This window comes from Pelodiscus sinensis, chromosome 10 (assembly GCF_049634645.1).
Source record: "Pelodiscus sinensis isolate JC-2024 chromosome 10, ASM4963464v1, whole genome shotgun sequence".
NCBI lineage: Eukaryota > Metazoa > Chordata > Testudines > Trionychidae > Pelodiscus > Pelodiscus sinensis.
In genome coordinates this window covers 4,803,672-4,826,259 of record NC_134720.1, presented here as the reverse complement: position 1 = coordinate 4,826,259, position 22,588 = coordinate 4,803,672, and the positions used below count along the sequence as shown (strand labels likewise).

Here is a 22,588-nt window from a genome sequence, read left to right as displayed (position 1 = left end):
GAGGAGCAGGCGCAGCCTGACCTGATGCAGTGGCTGCCACAGCCGCAGCAGCAACCACAGCAACAGCCACGGCCCAGGGTGGTAGGAAGGAGCCCAGGGCGGGGAATTGACCCCCGAGTGCTCAGTGTGTTGCAATGGGATTCCCCACTGAGCAAGCAGTGTACTGAGCCACTGCTAACAGGGCTTTGGGCTGGACCCAGTGCAGTGGGAGGGCCCAAGTCCTCTTACCTCCACAGTGCTCCTGGGCAGAGGTAGTTTCCCTTCCACCTGTGGACCAGGCCTCAGGGCCATATTTACCCCGATAGAAGGGAGAACTACAAGAACTAGGCCTCAGGGCTGTATTTACCCTGACAGAGGGGAGGCACAACAAGGACTCAGGCTGCTGAGCCACATTAACTCCCATAGAGTGGGAACTTGAGACTCCGACTCTGAGCCATATGGACACTGGTAAGTGGACCCGTGGAGGACTTGGATCGTGGGAAGCCTATCTCTCGACACAGAGAATAAATCTGTTTGATTAAAAAAATGTAAATTAAGGTTACTGTGGAAAATACACTGCTTTACAGAATAATTTTAATAAAATGTTGAATAATTTTAAATGTTTAAAAAATAATTTGATATATGAAATCATCATCTAAGAGTACAACACAAATCTTGACAATCACTTTGATTTCTCTATTCTTCCCCATCTAACTAATACAGATCACAGATCATTAACTCTCACCAGAAAATTAAAGTTAAAAAGATACTATCTATCTAAAAATCTATTTTTGGTCTTCAAAAATTCTTTTCCCAAACAAAGCAGGTGCAGGTACTACACCTTATTCTAAAGTTAAGTTTATACTGGCACTTAGCAGTGCTATAACTTTCTGGGTCAGAGGCTTGAAACAACACCCCCACTCCAACAAGCGCAGCAAGTTACAGCTATGGATGTCAAGGGTTAACCATTCACCCCTTGTAATCGATACCTTACCGGGTGATGCTTAATGGGTGACAGGTTAATCGGCAGCCCAGCCAGCCTGGAGCAGTCCCCAACCCAACATCCGCAAAGGGACGGGCTAAAGGAGCCCTTTCAAGCTGTCCAGACCCCAGTTAAACTATTAAAATTATATCATTTAGCTGGTTGACATTTAAGGAGTATTTATATCCCTAACTACAGCACTGTAAAGCATCAATGCAAACCAGATTACAGCACTGGGAGCTGTGCTCCCAGTGTTGTTATCTGCTTCCCTCGCGGAGATGATTTTCATTGAGTGCTGAGAGATCTTCTCCCCTAGTGCTCCTGTGGTGGCCACCGTTTCAGATTAAAACACTGCCGCAGTTGCATTTTAAACTTTTAAGCGAAGACAAAGCCTGACCTTGACAAAGACATGGCCTCGTCTAAGGACACCTTTTCCCCATTTGCTTTAAATGTTGCAGCATGGAAGGACCCAACAAATAACAGAGAATAACTTTAGTGAAGTAGTGGAATTAACAGAACACAAAGTGCTATTAGCAAAAAAAATAAACTCTTATGACAGACCTTATACCTCCACTAATCTCTTTCCGTTTGTTATCTACAACATTCCTAAAAACAAATAAAGACTTATGATTTCAGTCAGTGGGTCAACTTTCCCAGACTACTGTAACTCCTTCCAGGACTCCAATTTCTCTTAGGTACTCTCAAATTCCACTTTATTTAAAAGCTACTTGCTTACAAACTACACAATAATACATAAGTGTCACAGCACACTATTATTGAAAAAACTGCCATGGTTTCTCTTTTTTACCATATAATTATAAAAGTTAATCAATTGTAATTGTACTTATATTCACTATCTAGTAGACAGAGCAGTGTAAACAAGTTGTCTGTGTGAAATTTTTATTTGTACTGACTTCATTAGTGTGGCTTTTTTTTTTTTTTTTTTTTTAAATGTAGCCTGTTATAAAACTAGGCAAATATCTAAATCAGTAGTTCCCAACCTGTGGTCCAACGAGGGCACTGCAGCGAGTCCATGGAAAGTTTTTAGAAGTAAGAATCAGGCCCACTGCGGTGGGACCAATCCTTAGTTTTTCCCTTTTCTTCTCCCCCCACCACCTCCCTGAGCATTCCCCGTTTTCCCAAAGCCAAGGGAATGTGGGCAAAGTACATGTTGTGCATGCCTCTCACACCTGGCTGGTGTGAGAAAGGCACGCACAGTATGCAAGCACTTTCCCCCATGTTCCCTTAGTTTTTGGAGAACAGGATCAAAAGCAAGCAGTGTCCCGACGTGCACGGCTGTTCCCCCAACCCTATCCCATGCTCCAGAAGTTTCGCCCTTGGCGAGCTGGCAGCTCCAGAGCTCCCTTTGGCCACGAGAGCCCCCTCACTCTGTGGATGGGCAGGAGACGGATGGGACAGGAACTGAAGCAGCAGCACAGGTGAACTGCAGCCAATGGGATCTGAGAAGCTCTGTGCCCAGCAGTCTGCATGTCCCTCAGCCAACCCTGAAGCTTACAAGCTACGACTGTACTCTGGAGACAACTTATAAAACACGTCAGTCACTTTACACCTTTTTTTTTTTCACCTTAAAGTTGCTACATTTCAATGCGGACATACTGTATTATCTCTCAATACTACTATATATGTTTAGAGATCAACTATTATACATTTCAAATTATCATCAAGTAATGGAATGTTTGAAAACAGCTATCGCATTTGGGTCTGTAAAATTTTATTACATTGGAAAGGGGTTCATATGCTTGAAAAGGTTGGGAATCACTGATCTTGATGAATGTCTTTGAAGATGTCTCTATGTTCCTGGCGGCAAACCACAAATTTAAGGTAAAACAATTTTGTCAACTTCTTAATCAATTCTTCCATTCTCTCCTTTTATGAGCAACTACACACTTGTTTAAATAAAAAATATCCAGCCATCAGAGGTGACATAAGAGTCACGCAACCTTATCCTTGATAAAACTCAAAAATGTTTTTTCCCCCCAATCATTCTCCTTCAATTAAAATTTATATATTGTATAAAACACACACACACAAAATAGGAATATGTACGTAACATGTATTCCTAGTGATCTGGGGGTGCTGTAACCCTCATTCTCCCACATTCACTTCCCTTCTTTGTCAACCACCACATTAGGCTCTTGAAAGATTAAGTTCCTTGAGAGTAGGAACTACTCATATTATCCAAATAACGTGCTCAATTTTCAGACAAATTTAACCTAAATCTGTCCCCCATCAACTGTATCATCCCCGTCTTCAGAAAACAGCTCACCTCGACCTCTAGAGGAACTTCGACCTCGAGCAGCCCCTACCACTGTTCCTCCTCCTCGTCCCATCAACCGCAGGACAGCAGCACTGTTTACCGACATGGAGAAATTTCTCTGCCAAGAAGAGGAGACAGCCATGGTGAGATAAACTAGCAAACATACCTTTCCCCAATGATTTTTAGCATAAAAACATTACCTACCTTGATTCTTCTGTATTTACTCTGATTGAAAATGCTCACAAATCACAAAACAAATCAAAAGACATAAAAAAAACTGCTGAGATTCATGGAGAAGTAACTAAGAGATCCCATCAAAAATACCACTTTTCAGCTTTTCCCACTTCCCCCCCACCACTCTTAATGTTTCCTTTGAACTTCTAAACAAAAGCACACATTTCCCTTTATCTTTCCATCTCCTTTTTGGAATCTTCAGGAGTGTACAGTCAGCTCCCTGAAAGGCAAGTACTGTGGTATCAGTTTAAATACTATGGTGACAGAGCCAGAGAATCAAGTGGACAGGCTGAACAGGTTCACGCCAATAAAGATGTGCTACAGTGAGCTGTGAGACAACGTTTTACTCCAAAACAAAACAAAAAATTTACCTGCAATTCTTATTTTCAAAAAGTAATTAAAAACGTACTCATACTACTGTTTCCATTGCTCTCTGCTTATGACTAACTAGCACTTCAAAAGCTTAAAATCAATAGTAATATAGAGCCAACATATAAAGGTGAGTAATATATGCCTGCTCATTCATGAAATGCTTCAATACTATTTCAAAATTAACTAATTTTTAAAGCAAGACAGTAACACACCAGCTCCTCCATTCTGCAAGAATTGGGGGTGTTTGATAGGGAATCTATCAGATTATGAATATGCATAAATCAAAGACACTTCATGCAAAATATATCATGTAACAGGTCAACTTAAAAGTTACATTACGCTTTATCTGTAGATTTTTTTGTGTGCATGTATTATTCTAGTATGTCAATATGAAGAGTGAATCCGGTTTTATTTCTAAACGTCCTAACGAGGGCCATGAGTGATAACTTCAGGATCTTAAGTGACTCACTTCTCATACCAATCATCCATGAACTGTTTACCTTTACTGCAAGTGCAAACTATGGTTGGTCCCAAAAAGACATGTGGCTAGCCCATCTGATGCTGAAACCCATTTTGGATCTTGTACCTTTCCACTCAAGGTGAGGAAGTTTAAACTGAGCACAAAGAATTCCTGCCTTTGGCAAAAAAGGCAGGGCGGGAGAGGAGAGACAAACAATAAGGGCAGTCACCAGAGGCAAGGAGACCCCCCACCCTCACTTACCACCTAAGATGCATGATGGAAACATTTAAGACTGAACGGCATAAGGATCAGGCCCAAGTGAAGAGACTGCAGAACTTGTGAAAGATTCTTAGAACAACTGTTTAGGGCCATGGTGTCCACAACATTAGCCACTAGCCACATGTGGCTATTTGGCCAGCTGTGTGTGGCTGGTCGGCTTGAACAATGTAACTATTGAGCTGGCTAAGTGTGGCTAGATCTGTACAGCAACAGCCACTTAGTGGCTACTACTTCAGCACTTGTTGGACACCACAGGTTCAGAGCAAGAATTTGCATGAAACAAGTTCTTTGGTGGATTTAGGATTAGCTGTTTTTTGTTTATTTTAAGCTAGTAATTTACTTGATTTGACTGTTTTCACTTAAATCCTACTTTCTATACGCAGGGCTTGACAAACGGCAACAAAACCTACTCGCCAGCCCCACACTGCGCATGCGCAAGATCCGCATTGTGCATGTGCATGCCGCCGGTGAACTGGGTGACTGGTTGAAAACTACTCGCTACAGGTGAGTAGATTCAGTGATTTGTCGAGCTCTGTCTATATGTAATAAAAAAACCCTTGTGTTTATTATGTAGCGCTACGTTAATACAGGCAGTCCCCAGGTTACGTACAAGATAGGGACTGTAGGTTTGTTCTTAAGTTGAATCTGTATGTAAGTCGGAACTGGCGTCCAACCGATCTCCCCGGCTTTGCTCCAGGTGTCCCTGGTCTGCTGGAGACGGTCCCCAGCAGACCGGGGCACCTGGAGCAGCTTTTCTCGCCCCGGAGGTCGAGGTGGCGGGACGGCTGCGCTCTGGGCGGTCCCGCTGCCTGCGAGCTCCAGGGCGAGAAAGCCCCGTTCGTAAGTGTGGATCCGATGTAAGTTTTTTTTCTAGAAAGTACATCACCAAGCATGACAGAAAAGCAGACAATCCGACAGACCATGTGGTGATGAATAGTTGAAGTCACTGTCAGACCACCTTGTCCGTTAGTGCCTCAGGCTAAACCACAAGACGATTTTAATGTAGGAGGGGTTTTAATGCAATTTCCTAAGGATTTAATAAAGCCAGCTGAAAAGCAGAATTATCACATGGAAGCATCTGACCCTCCAATGGGCACCAGCACAGTTAGACTATTTACCTCCATTGCACAGACTATGGAGTAACTGCTAGTAACAGTCAACTTATCTTTTAGGTAAGCCAGCTAATAGACAGGGGAGAGAAACACCAGATATATGGCTATACTGCATTGTAAACTAGTACATGTGAGACATGGACTTTTAGGTGTATTTTCCTGGGGAGAGCAAGAGACACCTGCGCGGACTACCTTGGGGGAGAGGACTCTCTCAGCCCTCTCACTACAGCAGGTTGAGGCTAGGTAAGAAATACTTCTCCTTGACTGTTGCAGCTCCAGCAGGCACAGCTGGGAGAGGGGATCATCTCTGCCATCTGAAGCAGATTGAGGTTAGTCTCCCCCTGCACTCCCCAGCCACAGCACAGAATACAGCAAACTGTGTACTTTCCCCTGATTCCATGATGAAGGGAACAGCCAGCCAGTCCTCCATGCAAAATCAGGAGCAGAGTGTGTGTGTGGGGAGGGGGGGGGGAGTTCAGCCCCCCACTGCCCTCCATAAAGGATGCCAAGAAGAGGGTGGGAGACTTGGATTGGGGCAAACCTGAAGGGGGAAGGAGGAGGAAGGTGCCCTCAGCCAATCTCTTTCACCTGCCTAGAGACTGTCTCTCCCCGTATGGTTTTATGAGAAGCATCCCATCCTGGGCACAGGCCATTTTCCTGGCACAACCAACCTCTTATCTCGATTTAAGTAAAAATAAAATGAAGCTGGATACTGATTTGATGATCCTACCTCTTACTGTTTAGGCGTTCTTGAACAAAACAGACAGACACAGATGCACAAACACTCAACTATATAGTACATTATACACTGACAAAGAAAGCATAATCTCATGTGCTCCACATTTAAAGGAGACATGCAATCACATACAGAGTCTGATAGACTTTCTGTGACTGAATTTTGGCCATTAACTGAAACTATCTTCAACCAACCAACCAACCCACCCACCCACACCCACCAAGCAGCTTGGTTTTTTTTTTTAACTATAAATCAAAGGTACAGATATTGATGTGTATAGCAAGGCACTTTCCTCACTCTTAAATGGGGGATGCTTACCAGTTCTGGTTAACCAGTACGGGCTGAAGTAGCCCCCTGCTTGCCATGGGTAGGGAGCTGCTCCAGCTCCGCGGGTCCCACCGAAGCCAGAGGCTGCTCCAACTGACCAGAGCAGCCCCTGTCCACCCGCTGCCACAAGCAGGGGCTACTCTGAGCAGCCAGCTGGAGCAGCCCTTGTCCACAGGTGGGGGGGAAATGGGGGCTGCTCCAGCCCAGCTGCAGCAGGAGGGGAGGGGGTCTGCTTCAAGCCAGTGGGGCAAAAGTGCCCTCCCCCCACCTGTACTTTATTTAATTAGTTAACCTGTTAAAAATAATGTTCAACTGGGTAACCAATTCAACAGGATTTTACATCCCTAATCTGAGAGGGGGGAGAGAGCCTTGGAAGAAAATCTTTCACAAGAAAATTTCAGTATTTGCAGTGGTTTGAGAAACACTGAACATCTGAGAACTAAAACAGTCTATTTGTTCCTTCTTTCTTCCTAATCAGAAAAGGGACTAATTAAGTTTCTTTACCAGCTGCATATAAAAAGAACTGACGACAATAAGCTGTTCTGACTTGCAGTCAATCATGACATAGTGCAAGAGTTGGAATTTTAGATGAAAGGGGATTAAACACTATGTAGCAGGGGATGTTAAAATGCATTTAATCGAATAAATGTGTAACCGGTAAACATTTCAATGGTTACACACTGGGGGCCAGCCAGCTCCCACAGGCAGCTCCCTACACATACTGAGAGCCTACCTATAACCGTGAACGTTAACCGAAGAGCCCAGGCTCATCAGTTAACCATCTACACAATTACACTTTCACATCCCTACACAGCACTAGGTCAAAGTATAAGATTCAGAAGCTGCAGCTATACTACTGTTCACTCTTAAGGATAAGAAATAATTACATCTAGTACCGCTCCAAAGATATTTTGCATCTCTCCTTGCTTAAAATATATCCAGCCTCCCCCCCCCCCCACACCCCTACCTAGACGCTTGCATTAGGTCACTTATTCTATGCCTCGTAGCTCAATTGGTAAAAAATAAGGCTAATGCTTTATTTCTTTCATCCGTTGGTCTATTTAAATTGGAAACCCTTTTGAGCATAAACTGGTCTCCTCTACATTTTGGAGGGTCATTGCACTGGAGCCACAATATTGGTTTGGGCTCCTAGGTGCCAATGTAAATACAAAATAATGAAATCATTTTATTACTCCAACAGAGAGCAAAAAATAATAATGCAAAAATAGTTTTTTATTTCTCAGGAATATACTCTTCAATTGCCAGCAGGATGGAGTAAAAAAGGAATTCCTTTATTCGACAAGCATGTTTTACAGTGTTGAGAGAAAGCAGGATTCCTTCCTAAAGACCTAAGCTGAACAAGAACGCACTTAAATTTAAGGAACAAGAACTATATGGCTGCTACACCCCATCTATGGTGGAAGCTGTCCTGTCTCAGAATACAGATTTCTTGAAGAGGAATCTTTAACAAGTTCGTAACACCTAGTAAAAAGCAATGTAAGGTGGATCCATTTCAACTTCAAGCTAGCTCACTATCAACTTATGTAATCAAGCAAATTAATTTCCACATAAAATGTGGATCACTATTTGGAGAGCTTGGCAAGGGAAGGAAGTGGGAAAGGGAGAGGAGACGGTGTTCTCTCCTTTTATAATCTTTACCTGTGGTCAGAGCACTTGTCTGGGACATGGGAAATGCAGGTTTCAATCCCCATTGGGGAGCAGGGACTTGAACTCAGATCTCCCTTCTACCAGGTGACTGCCATCATGAAATTATAGGTTATTCTTGTCTCAATTTGTCAAAGACATTCAATTTTGCATAAATATTTAAATATTCATTGGACCAAGAAAGAGTGAGACTAATTCTAGAAAAAACGTAAGAACAGCCGTACTGGGTCAGACCAAAGTTCGGTCTAGCCCAGTAACCTGTGTGCCGACAGTGGCCATTGCCAGGTGCCCCAGAGGAGGTGGATCAAAGACAATGATCAAGGGATTTGTCTCGTGCCATCCATCTCCAGCCTCTGACAAACAAAGGCCAGGGACACCACTTCTATCCCCTGGCTAATAGTCTTTTATGGACCCAACCTCCATGAATTTATCTTGCTTCTCTTTAAACTCTGTTACAGTTCTAGCCTTCACAGCCTCCTCAGGCAAGGAGTTCCACAGGTTGACTATGTGCTGTGTGAAGAAGAACTTTCACTTATTAATTTAAAACCTGCTACCCATTAATTTCATTTGGTGTCCTCTAGTCCTTATATTATGGGAACTATTGAATAACTTTCCTTTATTCACTCTCTCCACACCACTCATGATTTTATATACCTCTTTCATATCCCCCCTCCATCTCCTCTTTTCCAAACTGAAAAATCCCAGTCACTTTAGCCTCTCTTCAAATGGGACCCGTTCCAAACCCCTAATCATTTTAGTTGCCCTTTTCTGAACCCTTTCCAAGGACAAAATATCTTTTTTGAGGTGAGGAGACCACATCTGTACACAGTATTCAAGATGTGGGCATACCATAGTTTTATACAGGGGCAATAAGATATTCTGTGTCTTATTTTCTATCCCTTTCTTAATTCCTAACATCCTATTTGCCTTTTTGACCGCCACAGCACACTGTGTGGATATTTTCAGAGAACTATCCACGATAACTCCAAGATCTCTTTCCTGATTTGTCGTAGTCAAATTATCCCCCATCATACTATATACACAGTTTGGAAAAAATAACCCCATGTGCATTACTTTACACTTAAACACATTAAACTTCATTTGCCATTTTGTTGCCCAATCACTTAATTTTGTGAGATCTTTTTCAAGTTCTTCACAGTCTGCTTCTGTCTTGACTATCTTGAACGGTTTAGTATCATCCGCAAACTTTACTACCTCACTGCTTGCCCCTTTCTCTATGAATAAGTTGAATACGACTGGTCCTAGGACAACCCTTGGGGGACACCACTAGTTACCCCTCTCCAATCTGAAAATTTACCATTTATTCCTACCCTTTGTTTCCTGTCTTTTAACCAGTTCTCAATCCATGAGAGGACCTTCCCTCTTATCCCATGACAATGTAATTTACACAAGAGCCTTTGGTGAGGGACTTTGTCAAAGGCTTTCTGAAAATCTAAGTATACTATATCTACTGGATCCCCCTTGTCTGCATGTTTGTTAACCCCTTCAAAGAACTCAGATTAGTAAGACATGATTTCCTTTTACAGAGACCATGTTGACTGTTGCCCAACAAATTATGTTTTTCTACGTGCCTAATAATTTTATTCTTAACTACTGTTTCGACTAATGTGCCCGATACCAATTTAATTCCAAAGTATCAACTAGGGTTGAGAGGCAATGAGTCAGGACAACTGCAAAACACAATATCCAACAGAATGATCACAGTCAAGGAACCATGATTCCTTGAGATCACTGGGAACAAACTTTACCCGCACTTCTGCGCCAGAAACCAATATTTCTGCAGAGTCTACAAATAAGAAAAGACTGGGTCTGGCTAGAAGCTAGGGAAGAACTGAAAAACAATACTTAAAGCAAGACAGATGAGAGAACTGAGAAGCCAGAAAGATAAGAGAAATGAGAAGGCTTGCAGAGAGCTCTGTTGCTGGCTACCATCAAGGAGGAACCGACTGCCAAGTTCAAAAGGTGGAAGGCATCCACAAGTACCTGAAGACCTAGCAAAAAAAACAAAATCAGACTTGCGACATCTACCCTTAAGAACTCAACTTCACAACAGGGGTTCTCAATTGTTTTCACAGTTTGGACCATTTCCTAATAGAGATTATCCTATGGACACACTGGCTTTGTCACTCATGATTGTGTGGCCCATCTTCCTTTCCATCCTTTCCACTAATTTTCACGTGGGCCTACAGGGAAGTAAAGGTAAGTAATCCAACAATTAGACATTTTCCCAACATTCTGCATGTAGGCAAGAAGTTTTATCTTTGAATCAAGTTAATAGAGATGAGGACAGTTAGTACCATATGATCAGCCAACTTTTCACAGACCGCACACCAGTTTGAGAACCTCCACCAGAGCCCAGAACAATGAAAAATCATACAAGGTTGTTTTGTCTGTATAGAAAAACTGTCACAATCTCTGTGACGACTACTCATGATCATCTCCTCTGCAGATCTGATCAAAACTAGGGTACTTCTCTTCCCTGAGAGATATAAAGCCAAGAGTACTGAGTTGTTACAATATACCACTCACCGACTAACAGCTCCCCACTGGAAGAGGGACACTTAGAGCCCCCTTGACAGGTTAAGTAATACATTTCCTCCCAGATACCTGATATTCTTAATCTCCTACCAGATAATACAGATTGAGTGCCAAGAGATGTGTTTGTGACGTCCTTTGGCTTCCAAGGCCATCAGACCACCAGAGATGGAAGCTGGAAGTAATAATGGCATCCCCTTGAAACTCTGCTATCAATGAACAGTGAATACTTGGCGAAGTAGTAAAAACATCAACACCAAAACAGCAGATCTATATTACAATTGATTCATTTTAGAAAGGGATTCTGAAGGATCTAGCACCAGTTGTATAGCCATTTCCATCATCAGAGTTCATCTCATCCTATAAGAGCCCCTTAGGAGAAGGATAATTGATAATGAATGATTTTGCCTGATTCTGAAAAGAATTTTCTTCAAGGCTCCAAGTGTGACTCATCTAGAAAAGTTGGAAGAAAATTCTCTCAAACATATAAAAAATTGGACAAGTGTTGTTTAAGCACGCAAAGACGCTACGGCAGAGATATAGTATGGAGAACAGTGAATACAGCACCTTCAAGATGACATAGAACTAAATATGGAGGTCACTCACCTGTAACTAGAGTTCTTCAAGATGGACTCTGCATAGTCACACTTACAGGATGTGCCTCTGGTCCAGCTCTGACTGTGGAACATTTTGATAGCTGTGCCTGCTGGAGCGTTTTCATGCCCCCTCCTGTCCCTCCCCTCACTGTTCCTGAATGTTCTGAGGGCGAGGCTATAAAAGGGGATATGTCACTCTGGCTGCCTCAGATCCTTCCAGTGCCTCCTCCAAGTCCCACTTTGGCTGTAATTAGGACTCTGAGGAAAAGAGAAAGGTGGGCAGGATGCATGAATATATCTCAAAGTCCTCTGGCTAAGGTGAGTATCCTCCATTTCTTCTTTGAGTGTCCTCTGCATATTCCCACTCATGAGGGTAGTTTTATAAGTAATACCGCCCTTTGTGGAAAGTGTGACAGAATCCTAGTTAAACAAGGTGCTGCCCTACCCAACTGTGCATCAGCTCTGGATGCTAAGTCTAATGAAGAGTAAATATATGTCACATTGTAGCCCTATAGATATCTGTAAGAGTAACATACCTAAGGCATGCCACTGTAACTAATTTGCCCCTCACAGGCTGTAATCTAATTTGCTGAGGGACAAGGACCGATACTCAAGTGTAGGCCCCAGGAAAGCAGAGCCTATTCTATTTTGATAGTGTCTAAGGTGTGGCTGCTTTGAATTTTTTGCTGTCAGCATAGGAAACCAATGGATATGAGAACAGTTAATTAAGACACATATCTCTAGAATAAAAGTGTGCGCCAAATCTATCAAAGGCCTACAGCTCCAAGCTTCAGACAGAGAATTTTAGGTATGGGCAATAAACTTTGTTCTGTTAATTCAACAGATCTGGAATAAGAGGGAGGTAAACTGACTGGTAAACTTCTGATAGCCTAAGGTGGTCTGAGAATCACTTGTCACCAAAATTACTTTAGCTCTGTACTAATTTGTATTTGGTTTTGCCTTTTTTAAAAGTTACACTCTGGATCAAGAAGAAGGCATACAGAAAACCCTGCTTTCATCTTACGGGGCATGTATCCCATTGTGTGTAACTTGAAAGTCACCTATGAAGTCCATTATACTGGGACAGAGGACAACTTTTGGCATGGAAGTCGGTATAGCCAAGACATGGCTCATTTAATCTTTGCAAACCATTTTTCAGGCAAGGAAGTACTACTGACAGAGTCCAGTATCACCAATCATATACAGATAAGTGCACTTTGTAAAAACCTTAGGTGCAGTAAAAAGGTCAAAAGGGAATGACTCTTAACTAGAAGTCATCCTCTCCTACTAGGAAACCAAGATACTTGTGTGTGCTAGTCCGAGATATGGAAACGTTTCCCCCGTAGGTCAAGATAACAAAACAGTCGTGTGTTGAAAGGGAAGGTATTATATATGCCAGAGTCAACATAATGGGAAGAGTACTTCCTAATGAAGGAATCAAGCTCTCTCAGGTGTCATCTAGATCAGAGACCTCCATCCTTCTTTAGGGGAATTCCCTTTGAATTCCCCTACTATTGCTTTTGTGGCTCCTGCTTCCCAAAGAGAGAACCACTGATATTAACAAGCTCTCAGAAGAGTGGACCATGAATAACGGACAGAGTACCATTGCTACTATGTATATGTTGGTGGTTGAAGCACTCCAGCTATCGCTGAAGTTACAGTCAGTCTCCAAATGGAGTGGGTAAGAAATGCCTGAAAATGCATGTACAATTCTCTGGCATTATATCCAACTTGAAACCTGGTCCAAAGTTGACACTTGTTTCTTTGCTCTTTGCACAGGGCTTAAAAGATCTTCTGCTTTGATGCTGCTACTGTCGTTCAGTAGTAGTGCCACCAAGAAAAATAAAATGCAAGATGAGGACCAACTGTTGCTTCTGATACCTGAACACTAGTATAACAATTTTTTTTTTAATATTGGTATATTCCTAAATAAAAAAGCATAAGAGAGACTAAAACAGCCCTAGGAAAGGGCTGTACCTACGAGCCAATCATGATAGGCCTTGTTGCAGCCAGAGCCCAAGAGGGCTGTATAAAGAGATGGCTGGCCAGGCAGAGCACACTCACTCCAGCTTTACAGGGAGAAGGACCTAGTTGCCTGCTAGCCAGGGTACCATGGACAGAGGAGTGCTGGGGAAAGGTAGGGTGAGCCATGTGAGCGCCAGCCATAGTCCCAGATTGAGGCCTAGTGACAGGGGCCTGAGGGATACTAGGGCTGCAGCAAGGAGGCACCAGGGCAGGCAAAGGCAATAGTTCCACACCCCATGGCCTACGATGCGTTGGCATGTCACACTACCGTTTGTCCCAGAGGTAAGGGGCTAGACAACAAGGTGATAAAGTGGGTTTAGGTGGTTGGAGAAGGAGGACCCCAGAACATAGGGACAATACTATGAGGCAGTACCCAGAGAGAAGGGTGCCGTGGTTTGGGGGAGAGGCGAGTCCTAACATAAGGCAGTGGAGCTATCAACAGAAAAAGAGTAACAGCAGGTGAGATACCAGCCAGAAAACGGCTCTCCAGAATTGAGCACAACTAATTCCCAGAGTGATCAGCAGGATGTGATGCAGTGGTGAGTTGCACCATTTTACACTATCCTGTCATCCAATAATTCATGTCCTTTGACAGGAAGTTCCTCCACTTTAGCTTTGATTTCTGGAAGGAATCCCAAATGAGCTAAAGCAGTGTTTCTCCGCCTTTTTAATATTAGAGACTGGCTTGCTGCATCCCTAAACTGTCAGGGAAATCTTAGGGACCAGTGTCAGTCCACAGACCAGTTACTCACAAACACTGATCAAAACCACCCATGTCAAAACAATGGCAAAATCAACTGCTCCAATAAAAACTTCAGCAGTAACCAAGGCCTTAAAACTTAAATACTGCCAAAGATAGTATTAACAGAATGCCAAAACAGCTTGTTAATTTGCCACTCAACCCCACACATAGATCTTTTTTCTTTTAATAAAGGGGGCCTGGAGTGTATCTGACATCTTTAGACCTTTGGACAACAGCCTCTCTCTCAAGTGAGTTGGGGGTTGGGTGAGAGTGGAAAAAGTGAGAAATCTTCACATAGCAGTTCATATATTCTATCTGCCTTTTTATTATCTAAGCAGAAATGAAAGTCAACATATTGCTTTTGAAATAGTCTAGAACCAGAAATGTAATTCTGTTTTTAGATGAAGAGCCAAGGATGGGGGGGAAGGGGAAATCTCAGTTGGGGATCTTCAGTGTAGCTGCTACCCTATCACGTGACAAAATAATGCATACTCACAGGGGAAAACTAGGAGTAAATCCCTACATTTTAATCTTGGAGCGGTCTAGTCCTTCAGGTTCAGATCCATTTCTAGTATTCCTCAGATACCATAGGCTCTTCCTATGACAGTGGGTCTGGTACAATGTCAAGAAATTGCTCTTTGTTCCCATTGATCGATCTCTGAGCTTCAGACCTGATGATGGAAGACTTGCCTTAGCCTTCGGAAAGGGAGGAACCCCAGAATAACAGGCATGTTGTGGCTCCAAGCAATGTCAATAGGTCCATTTAGCCTATCAGGATACGTGTCAATTAAGCTAGAAGTTCACACTTGGCTCTCTCTCTCATAGTATCTGCAATGGAATGAACCATCTCCATATATTGGCCCCGCAATATACTTCTCCTTATAGCCCATATAAGTCGAGTAGGCAGGTTAGACCTCAAAAGTAGAAGGGTGATCAGAGGTCTCGGGGGGGGCAGAATACAAGAGTGATAGCATTTTACAAGGGGAGCACATGGAAGTTTTCAGTGGTTGGAGAGATGGTGATTTCTGAAACTCTTCCATTGAGCTCCACTTCTCCAGAGGAGAATCAACAATACAGAGGGCTGTTACAGAGCTTGTCTGTTGCCCCTCTGTCACACCCTTCCAGATCCAAAATAAACTCCATTAGTTGATTCATATGATTTATCTGAGCTGCAATCCACAAAGACAATTGTTAAAGGGTCTTATAAAAAAAGAGTACTGCATCCAGGTGTCTGATATATAAGCTACTTCGTTGTAAGACCAGGTTTACTTCTAGGGGAATTTTACATCACTGCACATATGCAGAATTTATGGCCCATGCAGATTTATTTGCTTCCCTGAAGCAAAATGACTGCTCACGAAGAAGTAAATGAAGAGTGATCAGAAGTGCCACCCCCAGCAGTGCAGGCAAATCGCTTTGGATGCCCAGAGAAGCTGGTCTGGGGCATATGTATGAGACACACAGACTGAAGGACACTGAAAGCTTGCATGGCAAGGCAGGGTGTTTAGGGTATTTCTGAGGAAGCAAATGTGAGGCAGGCTCTGTCCCCTTAAGCAGAGCAGAATGTGGCAGCCTGCCTGCTTGGTGAATTATTCCCATTGATTTTAGTGAATTCTCTCAGGAATATCAACAGGCATATCAACAGCTGTAAAAGTTTTAAGGCTCCTTTACATTGCCAGAGTGGTATAAAAGAGCTATACTGCAAAGGATAATGTAGCCTTATAAATGCTTATGATAGGACTGAAAAAAAATCCTACGGAAGTGTGGCCAATGAACTGCTACTGAACATATTGAGAAAGTCAATATAAACTGAGTTGGACTTCTCAGCCCTCACTTGCTCTTCACAGTTGCCTATGATAATAACACTGAGCATATGGCTGCATATATTTGTTGATTAATAGCTATCTACATTACTGTTAAAGGGGGTTTGAAGCATTCCTCCAATATTCCCCCAATTCAAGTCCACTCTTTGTACTGTCGTTTAAATAAAATTACCAAAATAATTAAAAACTGTGCGTGATCATACTACCTTAAGAAAAAGAATATGAAGAATTTTAAAATATTGTACACGGGATTTTTAAATATTTTGGTGCGGAATTCCCCCAGGACTAAAGACCAGCATCCTTCTGCTGCAATTCAAGACCAGGATGCCTAGAATCCATAGACCACCCCTATCAGATTTGGCACTCAAGATGAGCTCTAATACTGAAGTAACTAGATCCAAGGGAGCAGGGGAAAGGGGCAGGGGGGGCAGTGGAGGTCTCTGCTCAGAGGCCTTTTCCATCTCTGCTTTGTAATTTTGGATTCAACAGTTTTCGATTTCTTCTTGAGGCCTACAGGTTTCCTGGAGCTTAAAACAGCAGACAGCACCTCCCACAGAGACTTCTACGGTTTCTCACCAGAAGCAACAGGGGGCAGATACTCGTCAGAGCGCCCAAGGATTTGAAACATGCCAAATCCAAAAAACGTGGCTGTCAGACCTCCTGCAGAAGCAGAACTTGGAGAGGAGGGGGGAGGTCTAGTCTGATGTTTGTCTAAGCCTTCAGTGGGCAACAACTGCAGATAGAAGGCTTTCTTGAGTGTGTCCTTCCTGAAAGCAAGCTAAACATCTTTTATTAGGCTTGTATACCAAAACAACAGCAGATCAAGAGGCCTCTTGATCTCTGGATCCACCACTGGATCACTGAACCAACTTTGTAATCACTAAAATACTACTTCAAAAAAATAAATAAAATCTATCACTCAAATTTAAAATTCAACCATTTACACTAGAGAAAGCATTTAAGCCAATGATCCAGGCCAATGGCCCACAACAGTTATTGATTTGCCAGGTGTGGTAGCTGGGAGGAAGACAAATTGCCAGAGCAACACACCCTTTTTTACAGTCTTACCATTAGAACATTCAGGAACAGTAAAGGGAGGACCAGGAAGGGGAGCAAAAGTGTTTCCATAGACACTGCTATTGAAAAGTTCCACCATCAGAGCTGCACCTCATGAGCATGAATAGGCAGAGGACACTTGAATAATCAGCAGTTAGGCAGTAACCAATAACCAAAAGGTAAACTTTCATTAAAACCTTTACTTTTTCTTCTAACAGCTATCCTACTAATATGAAAATTCGGTGAACTCAAACCGAGCTCTCTCAAAAAACAACAAACAAAAAAACCAGCACCCACACTAACCACTCATTTCTTGGAATCATCTGGTAATTTTAGATGACCACCTCAGCTAGAAAATGCCCACTATTCCTACAGCAGAGGAAGAATAGTGAACAAAAGGATTCTGGTTAAAGAGTGTATGATGCCAACTAGGTTTTAATATCAGGCACCTGAACTTAACACAGAACTCTTAGATCAAGTCTCCCAGTCTTAACCCTTTCCATATTGATAATCTTATATTTTCAGATACTTATAGAGCTTATTTGTCACCTGCCATTAATCTAATCCCTACCTTAGTTATTCAGACCCATTTTTCATCAAGTCACCTCTTACACCTCTGCAGATACCAACCTGTTCTTCTTCTGTAAAAGGTACAAGTGCCAGTGGTGGTAGGGGCTCCTCCTGTAAAATAGGTAGAAACTCCTTATCCAGAAGGTCTGAAGGTATCTGCAGGAAAGGAAGATAGCATGCTGAAGTTACACCACAGATTAAGCATTATGCCCTGGTACACGCATTCCAGAGATGGCACTAGGCAACTTCTAACCTCCATCAACAGAAAATCTTCTGTATTCAATACCCACCTTGTATTCTTCCCCAAGAATCAATGAACACAGCGAGACAAAAAGCAGTTCTTTTACTTCAGAGTCAAGTGCTGTCCATGTGGAGGTTATTCTAGATGCACATGCAACCCATGCTCATGCAAACAGATTTCACCAGCAGTGTCTATTGGGGTGATACTTGTACCCTGCATATCTTCACATCTCTTACCCAAGGACATTAAGGGTGAAGCAAACCTAACTTCCTCAGTTCTTTTTTCAATACAGAATCATAGTACTAAGGCACTCTATTTAAGCAGGGAAAGAGGACAGGTTACAGAAGACATCGCAAAGAACCACAGTTACTATTAAGAAAGTAATTATTCATTCTTCAAATATTTGATCATGTAGATACTGCTCTTGATGACTATTGAGCACTTCTCTCCAAGGAAGTAGAAACTAGGGGTCCCGTTTCAAAAGAGACTGCAGGTCATTCCATCCAATATGGCAACTAGGGAATAATGTATTGTGTGAATATGTGTCATGAGCTTCAGGTAGCTTCCCTACGAATGTCAGGCATGCAAATGAGGCTCCTTGGGCTGTCATGCATGCCATAATGCAAGATGAATTAATTCAGACAATTCACACAGATATTTATACAATTAGATACCAACTAGGATGACAGTTATGAGTTAAAGTGGCCTGTCGCCAACATCTAGTCCCACAGAATACAAAATCCTGGGTGACGAAGCATTTTTTCCTGGTGAGGGAGTATGATAGTACTACCAAGACATCCAGTGGATGAGATTTCAGTCTCTCCAGGAGAGAAACAAAGTGTTACTAAAAAAATACCACGAAATGAACTGATCCAAGTGTAAATTTGAGACTACTTTCAGTGAGAACTTGGGAGGAGGTCTTAGTGTTAAATTTTATTGCATGCAGATAAAGTAACTATTACCGTCAGTAGTTGGATCTCACTCTATTAGTCAAAGTAATTGCCTAATGTGGCAAAGAACAAGACTGCAAAGGATCAAAGGAGGGATCCATCTAGACCAGAAAGACAGTATTTAGATTTCACATACGAGAGGGGCTGCCAAGTGGAGGAACACTTTGGACCAGGACTTTCCCTGACTTCATGAGTGTGGAATGTGAACAGAACCCTAAACAGAAATGTGAAAGGTTCAAATTGCAGCTAAGTGGAGTCCAACTGAGCTAATGGAGAGAACTGTATAACACAAACACTAAGTAGACAGTGACATCTAGAGGTGGGTAACAACCTCGGAAGCAGTGATCATGAGATGGTAGATTTCAGGATCCTGACCAAAGGAAGGAAAGAGAGTAGTAAAATACACATCTTGGACTTCAGAAAAGCAGACTGACTCCCTCAGAGACCTGAAGGGCAGAATCCCCTGGGATGCCAACATGAAGGGGAAAGGAGTCCAGGAGAGCTAGCAGTATTTTAAAGAAGCCTTATTGAAGGCAGAGAAAGAAACCATCTCAATGCGTAGCAAGGGAAGCAAACATGGTAGGAGACAGGATTAGCTTACAGGGGAAATCCTCCGTGAACTTAAGCACAAAAAGGGAGCTTACAGAAAGCGGAAACTTGAACAAATGACCAGGGAGCACTATAAATGTATAGCTCGAGAATGCCGGGAAGGTTATCAGGAAGGCAAAAGCGCAATTGGAATTGCGACTGGCAAAGGATGTGAAGGATGACAAAGGTTTTTACAGGCATGTTAGCAAGAAGGTGGTGATCAAAGAGGGTGCGGGGCCCCTACTGGATGAAGGAGGTAACCTAGTAACAGATGTGGGGAAAGCTGAAGTACTCAGTGCTTTCTTTGCCTCTGTCTTCACAGACAAGGTCAGCTCCCTGACGAATGCACTAAGTGACACAAGATGGGATGAAGATGGACAGCCCGTGGTGGGTAGAGGAACAGGTTAGCAACTATTTAGTAAAGCTAAACGTACACAAATCCATGGGTCCGGACTTACTGCATCCGAGGGTACTGAGGGAGTTGACAAATGTCATTGAGGAGCCTTTGGCCATTATCTTTGAAAAGTCTGGGAGATCGGGAGAGATCCTGGATGATTGGAAAAAGGCTAATGTAGTGCCCATCTTCAAAAAAAGGAAGAAGGACGATCCAAGGAACTACATCCAGGTAGGCCGGTCAGTCTTACCTCAGTCCCTGGAAAAATCATGGAAGGGATCTTTAAGGAATCCATTTTGAGGCACATGGAAGAAAGGAAGTGATCAAGAATAGTCAGCATGGATTCACGAAGGACAAGTCAATGCCCGACCAATCTGATTAGCTTCTATGATGAGGTAACTGGCTCTGTGGATATGGGGAAGTCAGTGAATGTAATATATCTTGACTTTAGCAAGGCTTTTGATACAGTTTCCCACAATATCCTTGCCAGCAAGTTAAGGGAATATGGATTGGATAAATGGACGGTAAAACGTATGGAAAGCTGGTTAGGTCAGGCCCAGCGGGTAGTGATCAACAGCTCGATGTCAGGATGGCGGACGGTTTCTAGCGGAGTGCCACAAGGTTCGGTTCTAGGACCCGTTTTGTTCAATATCTTTATTAATGATCTGGATGAGGGGATGGATTGCACCCTAAGCAAGTTTGCAGATGACACTAAGCTAGGGGGAGAGTTAGATACACTTGAGAGCAGAGATAGGGATCAGGGTGACTCAGACTAACTGGAGGATTCGGCCAAAAGAAATCTGATGAGGTTCAACAAGGACAAGTGCAGAGTCCTGCACCTGGGATGGAAGAATCCCAAGCATTGTTACAGACTGGGGACCGACCGGCTAGGTAGTAGTTTTGCAGAAAAGGACCTGGGGATTACAGTGGATGAGAAGCTGGATATGAGTCAACAGTGTGCCCTTGTAGCCAAGGCGGCTAACGGCATATTAGGTTGCATTAGGAGGAGCATTGCCAGCAGATCCAGAGAAGTGATTATTCCCCTTTATTCAGCTCTTGTGAGGCCTCATCTGGAGTATTGTGTCCAGTTCTGGGCCCCCCACTACAAAAAGGATGTGGGTGCACTGGAGAGGGTCCAGCGGATGACCAAAATGATTAGTGGACTGGAGCATATGACCTACGAGGAGAGACTCAGGGAGTTGGGTCTATTTAGTCTGCAAAAGCGAAGAGTGAGGGGGGATTTGATAGCAGCCTTCAACTTCCTGAAGGGAGGTTCCAAAGAGGCTGGAGAAAGGCTGTTCTAAGTAGTGACGGTTGGCAGAACAAGGAACAATGGCCTCAAGTTGCAGTGGAAGAGGTCCAGGTTGGATATTAGGAAAAACTATTTCACTAGGAGAGTGGTGAAGCACTGGAATAGGTTACCTAGGGAAGTAGTGGGAGTCTCCACCCCTAGAGATTTTTAAGTCTCGGCTTAACGCCCTGGCTGGTTTGCTTTAGATGGGATTGGTCCTGCCTAGGGCAGAAGGTCATCAAGTCCAGCCCTCTGAGGTCTCTTTCAGCTCTATGGTTCTATGATCTAGCGAACACGGAGGAATTTGGACAGCAAAGTCTTTTGATCTAGAGATGTTAGTCTTCTAGAAGACTTTCTGTTTTAAGCCTAAGTGTCCTGCACTTCAGAAGAGCATCTTCTGCTCAACTAGCTATGTTGAACTAACTAGTAATGTATTGTGTGAATATGTGTAGTGAGCTTCAGGTAGCTGCCCTGCAAATGTCAGGCATGCAAATGAGGCATGCATGCATTCAGATGCAGAGATGAAGGACAGGATCTGGCCCTGATTTTGGGAAATAATATGTGACACATCCGGTAAATCAATTGGAGAATCCATCCAGAGGTGTATCAGGTCAGGAGTACCAACACAGATTATCATGAGGTTTTGGCCCCTCATTTTTCAAGAGACACTGGGAATTCAAGTGATCATGGAAAAATAAAGATCCCTTGTTGGGATGGTGCTGAATTGCTGTGACTGTTATCCACAAATGTGGTGAACATGAGTTTGGTATGGCTTGGTACACGTTAATTTGCTAGAGTACTCTCAGAGCCCGGTTGGTATGAAAATACACACAGAACGTTTTTCAACTTGAAACTTTAATTATATCAGGCAACAAACAACTCACCAAGCATGGAGAAAACAGAAAACATGATTTGTGAAGCTGGCACTGAATCACCTGCATACAAGTGACCTGTTAGGATGGCACCACACGAAGAACTTAAATGAACCATTTATAAGACAGACCAAAGATCAGTTCACATTTACCCTGCTTTAAGGTCCCCTCTAAAATATTAATCACAAAAATCAGGAACAGGATACCCAGTGGGGCATATTTCAAGGACACCTAACTCCTTTGAGGGTTATGTCCAACCCATGCCTCTTTTGATGTCAACTAGAAGAGTGCCCTCTAGCCTTCCTTTTGGACTTCTATTCATAGACATTGATGGTGGATGGCCAAATTTCGAAGAAAGTTTCCTGTTATGATTGGATGAAGAAAAGACAGGAATAAACTTTCTCCTACAGTGCAGCCAACCTCCAATATTCATGGAGGCTAAAGATACTGGGAGGCTAAG

At 42.9% G+C, this 22,588-nt stretch overlaps 1 protein-coding gene across 8 annotated transcripts in view; it reads right to left on the bottom strand.

Moving 5' to 3' along the window:
- Positions 1–22,588, bottom strand: part of GIGYF2 (GRB10 interacting GYF protein 2) — a 128,326-nt gene that overhangs the window by 84,563 nt on the left and 21,175 nt on the right. For 5 of the 8 annotated variants that reach the window (XR_012906183.1, XM_006123679.3, XM_075937383.1 and 2 more), the window contains exons 4-5: positions 17,853–17,948; positions 3,249–3,357 (exon numbers count right to left, since the gene is read on the bottom strand). Coding sequence is in view for 7 of the 8 variants with exons in the window: in XM_006123679.3 (XP_006123741.2) it covers positions 3,249–3,357; positions 17,853–17,948 (205 nt within the window). In the remaining variant the exon portion in view is untranslated. Of the gene's footprint in view, positions 1–3,248; positions 3,358–11,586; positions 11,835–17,852; positions 17,949–22,588 lie in introns of all 8 variants that reach the window. The other 3 variants (XM_075937384.1, XM_075937386.1, XM_075937387.1) reach the window with 1 other exon arrangement.